The sequence below is a fragment of the Lytechinus variegatus genome, chromosome 4 (genome assembly GCF_018143015.1).
Source record: "Lytechinus variegatus isolate NC3 chromosome 4, Lvar_3.0, whole genome shotgun sequence".
Taxonomy (NCBI): domain Eukaryota; kingdom Metazoa; phylum Echinodermata; class Echinoidea; order Temnopleuroida; family Toxopneustidae; genus Lytechinus; species Lytechinus variegatus.
The window spans coordinates 52,121,876-52,139,899 of NC_054743.1; the positions used below are offsets into that span (position 1 = coordinate 52,121,876).

At 36.7% G+C, this 18,024-nt stretch overlaps 1 protein-coding gene across 1 annotated transcript; it reads right to left on the reverse strand.

The window, feature by feature from the left end:
- Positions 1-298: 298 nt before the first annotated feature.
- LOC121414292 (ADP-ribosylation factor-like protein 6) lies at positions 299-15,333 on the reverse strand. The gene is made up of 6 exons (XM_041607419.1): positions 15,222-15,333; positions 6,813-7,001; positions 5,876-6,006; positions 2,505-2,599; positions 1,198-1,386; positions 299-802 (listed from the first exon to the last, which is right to left on the reverse strand). Exons 2-6 carry the CDS (start codon positions 6,933-6,935, stop codon positions 777-779), a joined length of 564 nt encoding a protein of 187 aa, XP_041463353.1. The 5' UTR covers positions 6,936-7,001; positions 15,222-15,333; the 3' UTR covers positions 299-776.
- Between the last annotated feature and the right edge of the window lie 2,691 nt (positions 15,334-18,024).

Consider the following 18,024-nt stretch of genomic DNA (forward strand, 5'->3'; position numbering starts at 1 on the left):
AGGTTTCATCTTATCTCTGCTACGATCATAGCAAAAATGATGCAACTAACAATTCATCAAAATTTGTGGTGTACATGTACTTGTATCACCATATTCCTCTTATTTCACAACATATTTATTTTTGGGCATAGTTTTGCCACAGTATTCAAATAATCTGTGCTTAGTGTTGACATCTGGCAATCCTTAAAAGTTTGACCAAATTTAACCACGTTTGAATCAAACCATTGGCTATTATACATTGACATGATACTGGATTGTGTGACATAGCAACACTCATGCAAACTGGATTCCAAACATCAAAAATTCATTGAGTATAAAAAGCATGAAATCATTATAGCTCATCTCTAGGTTCTCATAGCTGAAATGTGCATGCAGACATTGGTATGCTGTGCAAGAGTAGTCCATTGTTCACTCATAGTGCAATCCTTGTCATCCAGTGGGAGATATTCATTTTCACAAACAGGAATCACAAGTTATTCATGATGCACATCTGCTACATTGTGAGATCTACATGTAGGTGCACAAATAGAATTCTCCATGATTTAAATTTATCAGTGGCTATTACCGGTCGTTTTTATGACAAGATGAATACAAACTGCTCTGAACTGCTTGTTACTTTGCCATGATCTAGAAAATTCCATACAACCATCTCCAGTCTGCTGACATAAACAAATCTGTTAGGATGACCTCCAACAAAGATCTCCAAGAGTCTCTATTCTTACAACAGCTATCCACTACACAAGGTGTTCTAGTGTCCATTGCAGTACTTCCTACAGTTATCGGTTTGAATTCTTCAATTGATCTGTAGACAATATTTGGGAGAGGTAAGAGGGGAATAATTGAGATGATGTGTATGTGGTTTTACTACACACTAATTGAAATATTTTTGTAAACCATGACATGATATGTGTATAACCCTTTCAAACAGGGGCGTCATCCATATGATTTTCTTTTACATGTAAATGCATTAGATCTATACAAATTTTGAAAATATGACAAGACTGAGAGAAAAAAAAACAATGATATAGATAGAAGCAAGCTTGTCTAAAGCATTTATAGTAAAGGTTGAATGATATGATTCTGAAATTTATTGAACTATTATGCTATTATTCAAATAGTAAAGGACTTATCATTTTTCATCACTGATTCTGAGAGTAAAGCTATCAAGGTATACAGCCATGACATTATTATACATACCTGTTAGCCATTCAATACCTTCATGTAATCCCTCTCCAGTCAGTGCATTGCTAGCGCATATATGCCACGGACAATTGGCATTCTTTGATTCCATTTCCAGCAGTTTACAACACTGAACAGATGACAGGGAATCTCGTAAATCCATTTTATTGGCAAAGAACAGGATGGGTATTGATCTAGACTTGATGTCTGAAAAGGAAGAAAGGAATTATCAATATCAACTGCAAGAAGTAAACACATCCATTGTCCTTCCTAACAACTACATGTATCTGCAGTAACAGAGAAAAAAAATAGAATCTACAAAAAAGCTTAGACTTAAACAAGGTAGTTCCCATTAAAAGAATGAAAATGTTGAGAAACAATGCATAATATCGTCGCACGCACCGCCAACCGTCCTCTCTGCGCACTTCAATGAGAAAGTTAGTTTTGCAGAGAACGCATTTAAAAAAAAAAGGTTTTTAAAACCAGCAATAAGTGCACCTACAAGGAGAGCAAATCATTTACCGGTGTCTATGTTCGACAGTTCAGGTTCCATGGTTTCATCCCGTATCTTTACATTTTGTTGAAGTGAATTATTTACACCACAGTGGGCATCGTAACAGAGAGGACGGTTCGTGGTGCGTGCGAGGATATATTTATACAAATCATGCGAATGAAACAAGTTGTAATCTTAACAACAAAATGTACATCTACTAACAACAGCAAATATGTGAGGAAGGGGAAGGGGTAAAGTATATAGACATCTATTTCAACCTCATTTTGACAAATAAACCACCATTCACATACTCATTGAAATTCATTATAATTTGAAACATCTTCATCTGTTCGACCTACTAACAGCGTAGGAAACACTTGAGGGTGACGGGCGATTTCACCCTTAATGACAGTCCAAATAGCCCCTAAAATTCCTCGAAAATGCCTACTTTGAAGCGACTATTCTTTCTATAGTCACCCCAAGATCTGTCACAAGTAATATTCAAGATTATTAAGAAAATCAATATTCAAACTATGGCAGAATACTGTAATATTTGCTTTTCCTGCATAATTACTTGTTACATCTTAAATGTAGCCCTTAAAATCAAAGAATAGCCCCCAAAATTCTAAAATCACCTCGATGTGGAAGAATAAACTCTGAAAATAAAATCATTTTCTACCCTGCCTGCTAACATGCACAAATATGAAATACATGTAATGTACATGTAATTATTAAAACTAAGTTTCCATGGCTGTATTTATCTTTTCTTGTAGAATGTGTGTACATGTATGTGTGAAACAAAGTGAGAGTGTCGTGAAAGGAGATCAATTACCTGGATGGTTTAATAGCTCTTCCAGCTCTGATTTAGCCACCACCACTCTCAGCTTATCACTGCTGTCAATAACAAATATAATGCCTTGAGCATCTCTGCAATAAAACAAATGACAAATTGTGAGTCAACTTATCGTTTAATCCTGTATTCATTTTTAAAATAACTGCTTTTGGGAAAGGACCACACTGATACATTGATGACCATTTGCAAGTCAAAGACTATTATAAAGAGATAAGTCATTTTTAATGAAGACAGGTAAAGGGAGGATATAAATTCTTCTTTTTATTTTTGAAAGTCCATCGGGGGCATTATGCCCCACTCAATGCTTTGCATGAAAAAAATTGGTAAATATAAAAAGCATGCTCAGCATCCTCAATACATGAATAGATCTCAAATTGCTCAGTCCTTGTAGGGTTAAGGAATGAGGTTTTAATCACTGAGGTGAAAATAAGCTAAACAATGTAAACTCCCCATACTGGTTGTACAACAGAGCATAATAAAAGCCTGAAATTGAAAGTTACCTGGGCATGAAACCAGATAAAAACCTTACAACTGTCATCTATGATCTGTTTTATAGTCTGACACAACTATTGAGATGTCTAATATGGGATGCCAGATAATTCTACACTGTTCCTGCCAATACTGCACTCATTCAAGACTATATTTTCTTGTGAAATATCTCTGGTATCCCATTCTGAGTGATTCAATATAGTAGTATCATGAATAATATAATAATAATAGCAAATTTTTATATAGTGCTTTTCCCAGAATGGCCCTAAAGCCCCTTTTACACCTTCACGGAAGCAACACGGATCATCCCGGATTGTCAATCCGGGGTCATCCGTGTACAGTCCGGGACTACCGTGTACACTCCTGCTACTCATCCGGCGCCATCCTTGATGTACCGGCATGTCCGGGAGAAAAATTGAACATGTTCAATTTTTCATCCCAGAGTACATGGACTGATAATCATCCGTGTTCATCCTTGTAGCCTCCTTGTACATCCGTGTAGCTACCGAATGCACCCGGGAGGCTCCTTGTAAAAACCGTGTGATCCTTGTTGATACCGGCTTTATCCGGGGTCAAATGTTTGTATTGTTTGTAAGCCTGAGTCGAATCGATTTTAAAATCGGTGTTCGATCGATGTCATCGAACACCGGTGCAGATTTTGCAAAATCGGTGCATCGAAAAAAAATTACAAAAAATACGTCGGCCGGCCGATTCGTTTGGTTTACACAATCAATCATCAAAATATCAGTAATGTCCAACTTTACTACTACTTACTTAATTTCTATTGCCCCCAAAATGAAACCGATTGAGTAATTATGATGCTATTCACCATTAATTTTAAGTTTATTTCGATCATAGTTCGAGCTTACTCGTCTGCTCGTGCCGAGATAATTTATGCACGATGAATTCATGAATGGAAGTCATGGCCATCGATCGTGCATGCGCAGTACTGTTCTTTAATCAAACCAGAAAATGGCCGGAAATTGACGCGATCAACGTAAAATAAATCTTGCTTTCATGAACAATATTAATATCATGACCATAGAACATTATTTAATCGTAATATTTAACAATAATTTGCATATGATAATCATTAATATGAATTTAGAGCTTGATGTGAAACGTTTGTATTTCGTTTCAATTTTCAATGGCGGACATCTCATGACGATCGACTTGACTTCGAGCTATAGTGCACTTGTCTAAAAAAAATAATCATCACATCAGGATTGATTCTCGAACATTGTCTACATGCAAAAACTCTGTTCAAGTTCGTAATATCACCATATAATAACATTTTACATGAAAAAACAGAGAAAACTGCGTTTGGTTTTTTTTCCCATCAATTTGAAGCTAGTTTGTGCCCAACTTTGGGCTCTGATTTCATGAATGGGAAAATATGTCATACGTCATCGAACACGCATGTGCATTGTGCTTATTTTCTCGGAGCTTGGAGGAGACGTCCAGAGATGGAATAACAATAGAAATAATCCGGCCAGTATTAATTCTTCCATATGAACATAACATACTTTGCTGACATCGTCAATATTCTTAGTATGACCATAAAATCTTGTTAAATCGTAATAATTTAGATGAATTTAGGGCTCGATTCGAAACATTCGTATTTATTTTGATCGCATGCTCAATTGCGTCTAAAAAACTGGATTGTCATTATCAGGATTAATTCTCGAACATCGTCATAACTCATATTCCACAATCTTTCCTCACAATCGTTATATCAGCATTAAATAGCAATTCAAATGACCATCCAGAGAAAATTACGTATTTATTCCCATAAATTTATTTGGAGCTCATTTTGGATCCAACTACGCAATCTCAGGCAAGTTACAGCGCTCTCCGTTGATTGCACTTGTTTGCTGGCGCTGACGTCAAGCACGCCTGTCGTTTCGGGAGAGTGAGTGTACGGAGCTAGCTGCGGACGGGGCTGGTGAATGGACTGCGAATGCTAGTTGACCGAAAATCATTCGGATCGACTCTGCGTGATTCATGTCTTTATTATTGTTTCATTTTAAACTTATATGTTGTCATCTGCAAATATCATTGTTGAAGATGTTTGGGAAGAATTCTGCTTTGGTCCCCGGCCTTTTTTTGTGTGTTTTGTGATCATGGAAAATACAAACGAACTTTGCTGTCATCTGCTTGTGCAACGCTCACCCGGCCAACGCCAGCGCATACCGTCAGTGCGTAGTGCATATATGCAAAGCGCATCGCATCGACGCAAACACAAAAGACTAAATTTTCCCCGCCTTCAATATTCGATGCATCGATGTTCGATCGAATTAGAGCTGTCGAACACCGGTTTTCAAAATAATCGATATGACTCAGGCTTGTTTGCGTACATGAACAATAGTTCGTATTCATAACCAAGCACGAGCATGCTCCAGATGCTGCAAAAAGGGACGAAACTTCATTCTAGCCAGTACAGAATGTGAGCAACCGTTAAGGTCCGTGTAAAGACCCAGTAACATCCGTGATCATCCGGGTATTCCGTGTTGGCTCCGGGAGCATATCAAACAGGATCCCTATTGCTACCTTGCCTATCCTTGTAGACTCCGTACTTTTCCGTACATATCCGTGCTAATAACCAGTTAACTCCGTACTCACTCCGGGAATGCTAGGAAAATACAAATTTGGCACCCCGGATCATCACGGACTGAGATCCGTGATGATCCGTGTTGCATCCGTGAAGGTGTAAAAGGGGCCTAAGCGAATGGCCCAAACAGCATATTATTACCCCGGTCATTGGATTCATTTCAATCCCACACGAAAATTCACAATTTCCACTCCCTGGGGAACATTCCTTGCATTCATTCATGAATGAAAACATACATACATGTACTTACTTATAATAATGTGCCCATAGATCTCTATATCTTCCCTGACCAGACATATCAAAGACTGTAAAATGTACACTAGGCGAAGTAAACTTCTCAACCGTGAAACCAACTGTAGGTACTACATCTTCCGTTTTGGTCTAAAGTAAAAAAAAGACAGAAGGAAAAGTAACAAGTATTATGTAGTTATATTCAATGTATACAACAGGGAAAGGGCTATTTAGTCCCCAAAATTCTCAAAAGAGCCCTGGTTAATAAGGAGCCCTGGAGATCCCCATTCGTTGCAATGTTAAAGCTTATCCAATGCTGAAGATTTAAGCATTAAGTTGTGAAAAATAGCCCTGAAAAAGGAAAAAAAAGCTACTGGAGATACCTTTATTCAACTATTTGGAAATACATCACACAAACTATTGGGTTTTTTTATTTGTAAGAGAAAGAATGTGGTCACTTTGGGGATTGATGCCATTTTAAGCTTCTTGGATATCAAGCAATTTGCATCAAATTTTCATGGTATAATTCTTGAAGTTTGCACATATGGGTTCCCACAGAAATTTGAAAACAGAATTCCATGACTAAATTTCTGCTTTCCATGACTTCCTGTGATGTCCCTGGAGTTATGTAGAATTTGGGATGTGACAAAACTGGGAAAAATGGAAATCATGAACACCGATTATAATAGCCAAGAGGTAAATGCAATTCCATGAATTTTCACAAATTTTTCCAAATTCCCTGACTTTCCATACTGATGTATGCAATAATCTTCACTGAAACGGGAAACAGCATAACTTGTTTGACAACACTATAAACGGACAGGCTCTGCAATACATTTCCTGAAAAATTGTTTGCCAGATCATATGATTTTATAATTCTGTGCAAGTTTTGTTTAATTTTGTGAACGTTTCACCAGTACCAGATTTTATATTTAATTCTGATACATTTTACAAACCTCAGGAGACTTGAGTTGGTTGATAATTGTACTCTTTCCACTGTTGTCAAGTCCTACACAGAGAACATGAGCCTTCTTCTTACTGCTCCCAAACAACGATTTAAAAATATCAAACAGTCCCATAGTGACACCAAACTGGACTTCACTTTAATACAAGCCAATCTTGCTTTTTATCAGTCACTGGCCAATCTGAAAAGACAAACAAAAATAAATGAAGATGTAATGGGTGTTGGAGTGTATGGAAGGGGGTGCTATGTCTGCCCAACTAAAATTGGAATGAAGATTATTGCTTAATTTCTATGTAGCTTCACTCAATATAGGTCGACAACAATTTTGTTTGGATACTGCTTCTTAATCTTATGGTTATTTCTTTCTGGGAGCTTCAGGTATACCAAAGAAGATACATTACATTATTGAATAAGATAATGATCTACTGTACTTTGGAACCCCCCCCCCCCCTTAAATATGGCCACCAAGCTATACAAAAAAGTAGTTTATTTATATCAGTAAATGTGCCAATATCATCAAGTGCAAGAGCTAGTGCGATTTTAGCTGTCCCTATTCATTTTAACCCGCCCCCCCTCCCCCAAAGTACGTCGACATCCCATTACGAAATTACTACCCGTGCGTCAGCTTAAGACGGGAAAGACACAGTACTTAATTTGATGATAATGTGATGTGATGTACCGGTACCGTATCGTACTTGCAATGTACAAGAACGGCAGTGCTGTGTGTGAACACTGTGACTGTGAGGTGGGTGAGTGTGTAAGTGGCCAATATTGTCAGGACCTTTCTTTCTTGCTGTCATTTGTAGATGAATTGATCAAGAACAGCAGATTTCCTTATACCGGTTATCTCTTTTGATACTTTGAAATCTTTTTTTTTTCTTTTTAGTCCAAAGTTGGAAGTGCGGTTAATCCACGGATGCAGTTCATACATGTACATGTAGTCTGTTATTTATGGTAGCTAAAGAGGGCGCGCAAAATATCTTTATATTAAAGACATTTCAAGAGAAAGACAAGGCACAAAAACTATTTTACACAGAAATCGATGCAAAGCGTTACGCGAAGTCGGCAAAGTGTCCAGTCTTTTTACTGTATAGACTTTGGAGGAACATTTGTCAACGAACGGTAGCATTGTGGTCTTCATTCAAGGTACATAAAATTTTCAATTTTTTTTTATTTGTCATCGCTTTGAATGTTTTCCAAAACGTATTACCGTCAGCAAACATAATATAAAAAGTATATTTTTAAGTTATTGCATTTATTGGTGTCTATATTTTATCAAACAATCATGGGAATTGCGCATACAATGAATCAAGAATCTAGTTTTTTAAATACCCACAAGCTGAATTAAGGTTGTGAATCGTATTAGCGCCACTAACGACCTTCCTTTTATTTCCGTGGAAGAGACATGCGAAGCAACTTTTCAGATTTTCAGATTTTTCCGATTTGCGCGAGGTGTGGAAGGTGGGGTCGTATTAATCCAAATTATGTGTAAACAACCGAAGGACCCGTGACATAACAATAAAATATTAATGTGCTTGTTTAGGGGTTCAATTCAGGGAATATTTGCCAAGAGTATCCTTTTGTTTTCCAATATGGCAGTGAGTCCAAACTTCGCGCGTGTCCATACTTCGTGGACTGTCATTATCTAAAAAAACTAGCTAATATCCGAGCTAAAATTACCCTTTGGTGTAAGTTTCTTTAGGATGAGTTCAGTATTCATGAAAATATTGGCAAAAGATCAGCAAATCTGTCACGGTTAGCGCCCATTTTGAAGAAATCTGATATTCTCAACAAGCATCACAATATCACCATTTTGCAAGCAGAAATCATCAAAAATGTGAATTAAATGTGGTACTAACCAATTCTATAGCATTTCCCATCAATCTGATATATTTCACTTTTTTAGCTTGAGTTTTTGTTTAAATCTCCACAAAAACTTTGGTCAGCGAAGTTAGGTCACACTTTTTCTGAACTGTTTTCCAGCACAGCGCGCATTCGCCGATCGGAATAGAATTTTGAGATCGCGATACCGGCAAAACCCCTTGACCTACTTTACATTTTCGTCCATGATTTTATAGTTTATGATCTTGCCGTCAATGTGGTAACTATTTATTGAATTGGTTTTGTATAAATTATGAATATTTTGTGAAAAAAATAAAGCCTGATGAATATTTTTGAAAAGTGGACACCCCATCATACTTGTTAAAGGAGAATGAAACCATTGGAACAAGATAGCTTGTGTGAAAACAGAAAAATCAAAGAAACAGATCAACGAAAGTTTGAGAAAAATCGGACAAATAATGAGAAAGTTATGAGCATTTGAATATTGCGATCACTAATGCTATGGAGATAGCAAATTGGCAATGCGACAAAGATGTGTGATGTCACGTGTGAACAACTCTCCCCATTACTTTAGTATATATTTCACTAGAATTGCCTCTTTTATCACATCTATCCATAAATCATGTGTTCTGTTTACATGAGGGCATGTAATACATATTTTTAAGAATACATATGGATAACGAGTTTGTATCATCATAAGAAAAAGCAAAAAGAGACATTTTGAGGGTATTTTATAGTCCACCAAAGGGAAAGTTGTTCATCAGTGACATCACACATCCTTGTCGCATTGCCAATGTGAGGATCACCATAGCATTAGTGATTGCAATATTCAAATGCTCATAACTTTCTCACTATTTGTCCGATTTTTCTCAAACTTTCTTTATTCTTATTCTTTGATTTTTCTGTTTCTATACAAGCCTATTTGTTCCAAAGGTTTCATTCCCCTATAAGGGTAGAGTTTCACACGACTATACTTGTTAAGGGGTGCATTTTCAGAATATGGAAATTACCTGTTTAGGGTGCTTTTCGAGACCCCATGGTCATGCATGGTATCCACTTGTCAATGGAAGTGGCCCCCACTACATTCTAGGAGCTCAGCATTATTTTCTTGCTCGTTCAAACCACTTTCATCATCATCTTGTCAAAAGATGGCGTACTTTACCTATAAGTATATACATGAGATGCAACCTGTTGATTTTTGATTTCCTATTATGCGCCGATGACTTGAATCGAGACTGTTCGATAGGAAATGTTCGATAGGAAAAATTCGTATTTTGTTTGCGTAAATTCCACCGCAGTATTAAGGATCTGCTGACGGACCGGACGGAGTATCCTGGCCAAGATTTGGAGGTAAGCGTTAAAAATCATTTTTGTCTCACCTGCAAAGCAAAGTGAGACTATAGGCGCCGCTTTTCCGACGGCGGCGGCGGCGTCAACATCAAATCTTAACCTGAGGTTAAGTTTTTGAAATGACGTCATAACTTAGACAGTATATGGACCTAGTTAATAAAACTTGGCCATAAGGTTAATCAAGTATTACTGAACATCCTATTAGAGTTTCATGTCACATGACCATGGTCAAAGGTCATTTAGGGTCAATGAACTTAGACCATGTTGGAGGAATCAACATCGAAATCTTAACCTGAGGTTAAGTTTTTGAAATGTCATCATAACTTAGAAAATATATGGACCTAGTTCATGAAACTTGGACATAAGGTTAATCAAGTATCACTGAACATCCTACATGAGTTTCACGTCACATGACCACGGTCAAAGGTCATTTAGGGTCAATGAACTTTGGCCGAATTGGGGATATCTGTTGAATTCCCATCATAATTTTGAAAGTTTATGGATCTGATTCATGAAACTTGGACATAATAGTAATCAAGCATCACTGAACATTTTGTGCAAGTTTCAGGTCTCATGATTAAGGTCAAAGGTCATTTAGGGTCAATGAACTTTGGCCGAATCCGTTGAATTACCATCATAACTTTGAAAGTTTATTGGTCTAGTTCATTAAACTTGGACATTAGAGTAATCAAGTATCACTGAACATCCTGTGCGCGTTTCAGGTCACATACCAAGGTCAAAGGTCAATGAACTTTGGCCGAATTGGGTGTATCTGTTGAATTACCATCATAACTTTGAAAGTTTATGGATCTGATTCATGAAACTTGGACATAATAGTAATCAAGCATCACTGAACATTTTGTGCAAGTTTCAGGTCTCATGATTAAGGTCAAAGGTCATTTAGGGTCAATGAACTTTGGCCGAATCCGTTGAATTACCATCATAACTTTGAAAGTTTATGGATCTGATTCATGAAACTTGTACATAAGAGTAATCAAGTATCACTGAACATCCTGTTCGAGTTTCAGGTCACATGATCAAGGTCAAAGGTCATGTAAGGTCAATGAACTTTGGCCATGTTGGGGTTTTTTGTTGAATAACCATCATATCTCTGTTTATTGGTCTAGTTCATAAAAAGTGGACATACATGTAAGAGTAACCATGTATCACTGAACATCTTGTGCGAGTTAGAGAAGTATTCAAAGTCAGCACTGCTGCTACAATGTATATTGAACCGCGTGATGCAGGTGAGACGGCCAGAGGCATTCCACTTGTTAATAAATAATTTTGACTATATTTTTAAAATTAAGTCATTTTAGAAATTTTAAATTTACATAGTGAAGAAATAGTGAGAGTTTGAGAGTGTTTTATTCCCTCACATTCGTGTGATGAATATAAACGTCTAAATGCACTATGAAATCACATGCATTGTGCGAAGTTATACTAACCTCGCATGCTTGTGTGAGTGGGCCGAGGAAAGCGATTTTGCTTTTTTATGTGATTTTTAAATTTTATAAGGAAAAATATTTTTAAAATTGGAAATGAAACCCTTTTCACCAGAAAAAGCCCTGGGGGGTATTCTGAAAAGTCTTGTAAGTTTCCACTTAAATATCCTCATAAGTTACCCATTTAATGGAGCGCTAATGTACTTCCAAATTCGTATTCTGAAAACTCTATTAGTGCTCAATTAACTCCCTTTAGGCCACTCCCCTACTGAGCCGAATTAGCCAATCTTATTAAAATTGGGTGTACAAAAGTTATGACATTTGAGATTTTATAGTTGGGGAAAACGATGGCATCACTCCCTATTTTTTCTTATTTTGTATTTTATTCCATGAGGGAATATTAATTTAAATACTAAAAATAAAGGGGTTTATGCTTATTCTCTTATTGTTGGAAACAAGGTTTGATTCACCCCTGAACATTGATGCACCTACCGTAATTTGGCAATCTCACTATTGTCAAAATATTGTGCAAAAACAAAATACTTAATGATGCTAATAATTAAAAAAATATAGAAAAATAGTCGCACAATTCCTATTTCTTTTTCCCCTCTTTTCTAATTTCTTTATTACCAAATACACTCCCTATTCCTTATTTTACTTGTTTCTATATACTACCTTCTTCCCATTTATTCTATTCCCCTTTTGTACCTTTCTCCTTCATTCTCTACCTTCCTCCTAATTTTGGTCACAGTATTAAACCGATTTGATGATATTTACATGTATAAGAAATGAAAGCCACATTTAGCAAGAGGTGGTGATGAGACTGACCTCTTATCACAATTATCTTTACCCACTGGAAAGTCCGCTAATTGAGCGCTATGAGACTTTTCAGAATACCAAGTCTTGTAACTACTCAATGAAGTCTTTGCGCGGTCTATTGCAAGTGTGTGCAACGCAACCCTGCCAAATAAAGAATGGGCACTTACATTACATGTAAGTGATTTTTCAGAATACCAAAATGCTAATTGACCGCTAATTGAGCTTTCAGAATACCGCCCCTGGCCCACCCATGGGTTCAAAGCATCTCGCGTGAGAAGGAATATCAGTCGTATGCACGCGACACACACTACACTTCTTAAACTTTCTGGGCTTTTGCCCACCTAAAATATTACCTATAATTTTATATATCACATTCTGCTATGACACTTACCGAATCATTTAGATCCTTCCGTGACTTCTCCTTGAAGTTTCTTTTAAAAAACATGTATATTTTCTTGATCTTTAGTGAAGATTTTACGGAGATGAAAACTGATCAGCGTGGATATCAATTTTTGCCTAGAGGACGCGCGATTTATATTCATATCAAAGACACAAGGGAAAGACTAGGCACCTACACTATTTTACACGCAAATCGACGCAAGGCATTACGCGAAGTCCGTGAAGTGTCCAATCTTTTTATTGTATAGACTTTGGGATACCGTATACGTATTATTGACGTTCGTTAAAGCTTGTACTGCTAATTTCTTTCCAGCCACGTATATTATTTTCATTTTTTTTTATTAGTCATCTTTTTAAATTAATTACAAATACATGTTATCATCACCAATAATATTTAATTATGTTTTTGAAGGTATTTTATTTATTGGTGCCCATAATTAGTAAATTAATCATAAGGATTGCGCATTCAAAGAATTTAGATACAGTTATATAATTACCGAGGAGCTGAATCAAGGTTGTGAAATTATTAGCACCACCAACGGGCTTCCTTGTATTTTCGTAGAAGAGACAAGCGAAGTCACTTTTGAGGCCGTGGTAAGCGAAATTTGCCCTTTTTTAATGTTTATTATTTTTAGATTATTTTCATATTTATTTAATGTGTTGCTGCTTACTGGCAAGAGCCCCGGTGGGTAGTGAGGAGTTTCAGCAAATATTACTTCAGCAATGAAGCGATGTTTGCCGACTACTTCGAAATCCAGGGTCAAACACGGTCTATTGTACGAGTTCAGTACATATACTAACCTCGTACAATGTGTGAGTGCCCCTGGCCTGGTGACTAGCAGAATGAGCATGAGTTTCAGTTAACATTATTATGAAACGATAGTAACCGACAACTCTAGAATCCATTGCGTAAACACGTTGGTTGTGCGAGGTTTGTATTTCTAACTTCGCAATACGTGTGTACGGTGTAAGTGGCGACAGGTCTAACTTTTCCCTTTTTTTGAATTTGAGTGTCCGGTTTGCATGGTTTGTGCCTCGATCATCAGGATTCTGTGTCACTTTGACTTAGACTAAGTTAGAGTTCATCCATCATGTCCATATACCTGTAATCGAGGTAAGACTAACAGTAGAGGCGCAAAAACAATATTGGAGACTGTCTCCCATGAGAGAGATTATCTCCAATATCAGAGACTTTTGTAAAGAATTTGGGTATCCAATTTCAGAGACAGTCTCCAGTTTGGGAGACCAATTTCCTTTGTTTACATTTGCTGCAAAAGGATTACCTTGGTCTTGGCGGCAAATAAAAATGTGATAAGCAGATTCCTCATGAAAAATTAACCCTTTTCACTGTCTACTTTAAAAATTCACCGTCTACTTTTGTTTTGATAAGGATTTTTGTTGTCAATCACACACAAAACAAATGGGCTTCTGACCTCAGTCAGTGAGACAAAATTTGGGGTGGAAAAAATCATGTTTTCATACTTTTTGTTGGTGTTGTTTCTTTTGTCCTTTTGCAAAGCAAGTCTCCAATGTGGGAGATTGTCTCCCCTATTGAGTCTCCCATATTGGCCGTGCGCCTCTACTGACTAAGAGCATTAATTATTTGGAGTGCTAATGCAACCCCATTCTACCCCACTCCTTAGAGCACCCAGGCCATGTCTGCCTTGTCTTATGGTCAGTTCCCCCATGTCTGCGCGGTCTCCCAAGTCTGCGCACCCGCGTATCTGCGCGATTCTAGTAAGAGAAGATACGCAACGAGTACGAACTTTACACATGCAATACATAGACAGGTATTCATAAAAAAATCTGACTCAAAATGATGGGAAAATAATGAATTTCGGGCATTTCATGTGACGGCCTCAAAATGCAGCCTTTCTCAACAAAATCCCTGAATCGTGTGCAAAGTGAATGAGTGCGCAGACATGGGGTACCATTTTTTTTTTCAATCTGAAAATGACAGCCCGAAGTTTTTTCAAGAAAATCCTATATTTTCTTTCATTTTTTAATGAGAAATTTGGTACACTTACTCTTAATAATATAAGGAACATTATCAACTCAAAGATTTTGTGTAATAAGAAAAAAATCATGTTAAATCTGAACTCAAATTGTTAGGTGCGCAGACTTGGGGCCCACCATCATACTACTTTTTTTTTTTTTTTTTTTTTTTTTTTTTTTTACTTGCACAAACAGCACAATGTTTTATAAGCACCAACAAGTATGCACTGCAGATGAGCACCCAAGATATTTCCTCAGCACTACATCCTGACTTATGGATCCTGCTGAGTATCGTCGTAGAAGTAGAAGTACTAATACACAGACGCACTCACACAACAGGCGAGGTTAGTAAGATGAATCCTGCGGCCTGGCCCTGGGCACTCAGCTCAGGCAGCTCCGGGCCGCGAAGCGAAGCGCGCCGCCTGCCGGAGCTCCCTTCCTTACCTTGGTTAGTTAATTTGCAACGAGCCCATTTCAATTGCAATTGGCAATTCCCAAGCACGAACCCGGCGCCCTGAATTCCGCGGAACCATCATTTCACTTTCACTCACCTAAATAGTGGAACCGACGAATTCTTCAAAATTATACTGCTGGATCCAAAAATCAAGAAAATAGGCTTGGTACCAATAAATCTGTAAAATTGAAATGTGTCGAAAATAAAATGCAGTACAGTAAGTAGCTTCGAGTTGCTATGTGACGAATCAACGCTTAAGACGCGATGCTAAATCGCGATCGACGAGATCGACGGAGTACGTACACGTACCGACCTATAGACGATGCAAATTTTACCGTACTGATACATGTCGATGCTAATAAGAAATCATGCTAATTTCTGGTTGACAAAATCATTTGAGACAACCACCTCGGTCCCACGGGACCCGCCTTGCCTTTTAGTTTTAACCTTCTTTTTTGGGGGGGGGCAATGTCCCAAAATTGGAAAAAGAAAAAAAGGAAAGAATTAAATTACAGCCATTTTAAAGGCGAGGAGAGGAGAAACCAAGAAGAAAGAAAAGAGAAAGAAGAAATAAATGGAATAATTACGGGCAGGGAATAATAAAAAAGAAAAAAATCAGGTCACTTATTTGAAACCAAAAAATCCCCGCTTACTTCGTGCTCGAATCGGCCTGTTGAGTGATATAAGGATATTTTATTGCAAAAGTTTAAATTCTGCATTTTATTCACTGAAATCGATTTAAAATTGGCATCTTCATAAAATAACAAAGATATCAATGAATACATGTATACAGGTTTTTTTAAGTATTCTTTTATTGCTTCTTCCAGTGAATAAAACATAGACTTCATGTATTTCATAACAAAATTACAAAATGATAACTTCATCAATGTACCAGTAAACTCATGAATTCAACATGATTTTGCCAAGTTATACATAAATCTATAAATCAATTCAATTCAAAATTCACTGAAAGAAGTTAAAAATGATTATACAGAAAATAAAAATATAAAACTGACATCCCACACAAAAAATATAGTGGCGTAAACAGTGGTATATAATAAGTCTACTGAAACAGATTTAGCATGTGGGATAGTAACAGTTTAATATAACAAATATGTAGTAATAGCTCGAGTTATAGCCATATCCTTTTCATGTTAGTGTTCAATTAAAAAAAAATGCGCTTTTGCCCTCGCACATTGAAAAACAAAGTCAAATTATTGTTCGTATTGTGCTCGGGGCTCACATTGATAATTTTATTAGATATGTAGCACTTTACCAAAGGAAAAAAATGTTAAGAATGTCAGTTAATGTCGGAATATAAAAGAACATCACCTCACGATCATCTTATTTTTTATATTTTTTTTATTTTTCTTATTTTTTATATTCTTATTTATCTTGATCTTTAACTCGCTTTTAGAATGTTAAGTTCCTTGCAGGTCGGAATGTGTTTTTAATTTTAGCTCCCGCTTTAAAGTTTAATAGGTAATAACAAACATACCCTTTCCAAGTCCTTGCGCCTCTAACAAATAATTGTAGCTTTGCAAACAATCAGAATCAAATAGATTACTCAATGGATGACCATAAAGGGTAGAGGAAATGATTTTGAAGAGAGATGCTGCCTTGCTGGTTTTGGAAAAAAAAGTGAAAACCATTGTAATATGGGTTTTATTTATCTGTGTCGAGACAAGGAATTCAGTTTACTCTACCTCACTGCATATCTTATTTTTTGAGAAAAATAAAAAATAAAAGAAACCTAACCAACTCTGGAAAAAAATGGCCTCGAATTTCCGCAAGAGATAATATCCTGTATATTTTTACTGATCTTTGCTTCAGGAATTGAGTATCTGAATATAAAAACGGCCCATATCCAATTTTTGGAAAAATCGAGTTCGATAAAAGAAATTGTTCCTTAATTTTGACTCAGTGTATAAATAATAAATCCGAAATCATCTCAGAAATATGCCTTAAATAAAGGGAAGAAATGCTGGTCCCAAGTTTGGGCTTTTCTTACATCCAGGATTATTACCCTCTCTCATTACATTCAAATCTGTACAAACACTATGTGTTTGGGTGGGTGTGAGTCAATATAAATAAATAGCTCCTCAAAAAGAACAAAAAAATAATTCCTGCCATGATTTGCGTGTGTAGATGTGGGGCATGCAGGGACAGATTCAGGATTGATGTTTTCTAACAAAATTTGCTCAGCACAGATTTTTTCTTTTTGAGAATCCCCCCCCCCAAATAAAATATAAAAATAAAAGATATATAGGGACCATAGAACCCCCCCCCCCTATTCTTGAACTGTTGCATGTCTGCGCCTGGTGTGATGGATTGAGGAAGAAGAAGCACTATAAAACATGAATGAAACGTCATTTTGCAAAATCTGTTTTTTTTTTTTTTTTTATTAGTATTTGCAACACACACACGTCCTCACATTTAACATCCACACCGTCCCGCTCAATCGCTCATCCCAAAACACATCAGCTATGAAAAAATTCTTAATACAAAAAGATGAGGGGCACTTTTCGTCTGATATATAAAACAAATCTCTCGTGTATCATTTTTATACATTCGATCAGTACTTACTTTACCATGTATATGAATGTAAAAATGACCCAAGTCCACCAGAAAAAAGGCCCCGTCCACATTAGTAACGTAAATCTTCATCCGGGATGTTCATTGAAATATATACAAGAAGATGGTCCTGTGATGTCTTTTTTGCAAATTGCCAAAATATAAAAAAAAATCCCGATATTCGAATAGTGACCTTCTTTGGACTTGTGCCTTTTTTATATTCATATACTCATTTAAGATTCCGGGTTACATAAAACATTGTTTTTTTTTATTATTATTATTGTTTTAACAATTTTTTCTTTTCTTTTGGGGACTTGAAGCTTCGG

What these genes read in the sequence shown, in the direction of transcription:
- LOC121414292 (XM_041607419.1), bottom strand. Translation starts at nt 6,935, where the DNA reads ATGGGACTGTTTGATATTTTTAAATCGTTGTTTGGGAGCAGTAAGAAG. An exon ending in ACCAACTCAAGTCTCCTGAG is followed by an intron (nt 6,007 to 6,812) that starts GTTTGTAAAATG and finishes TTTTTACTTTAG; the next exon opens with ACCAAAACGGAAGATGTAGT. An exon ending in AGAGCTATTAAACCATCCAG is followed by an intron (nt 1,387 to 2,504) that starts GTAATTGATCTC and finishes CTTCCTTTTCAG; the next exon opens with ACATCAAGTCTAGATCAATA.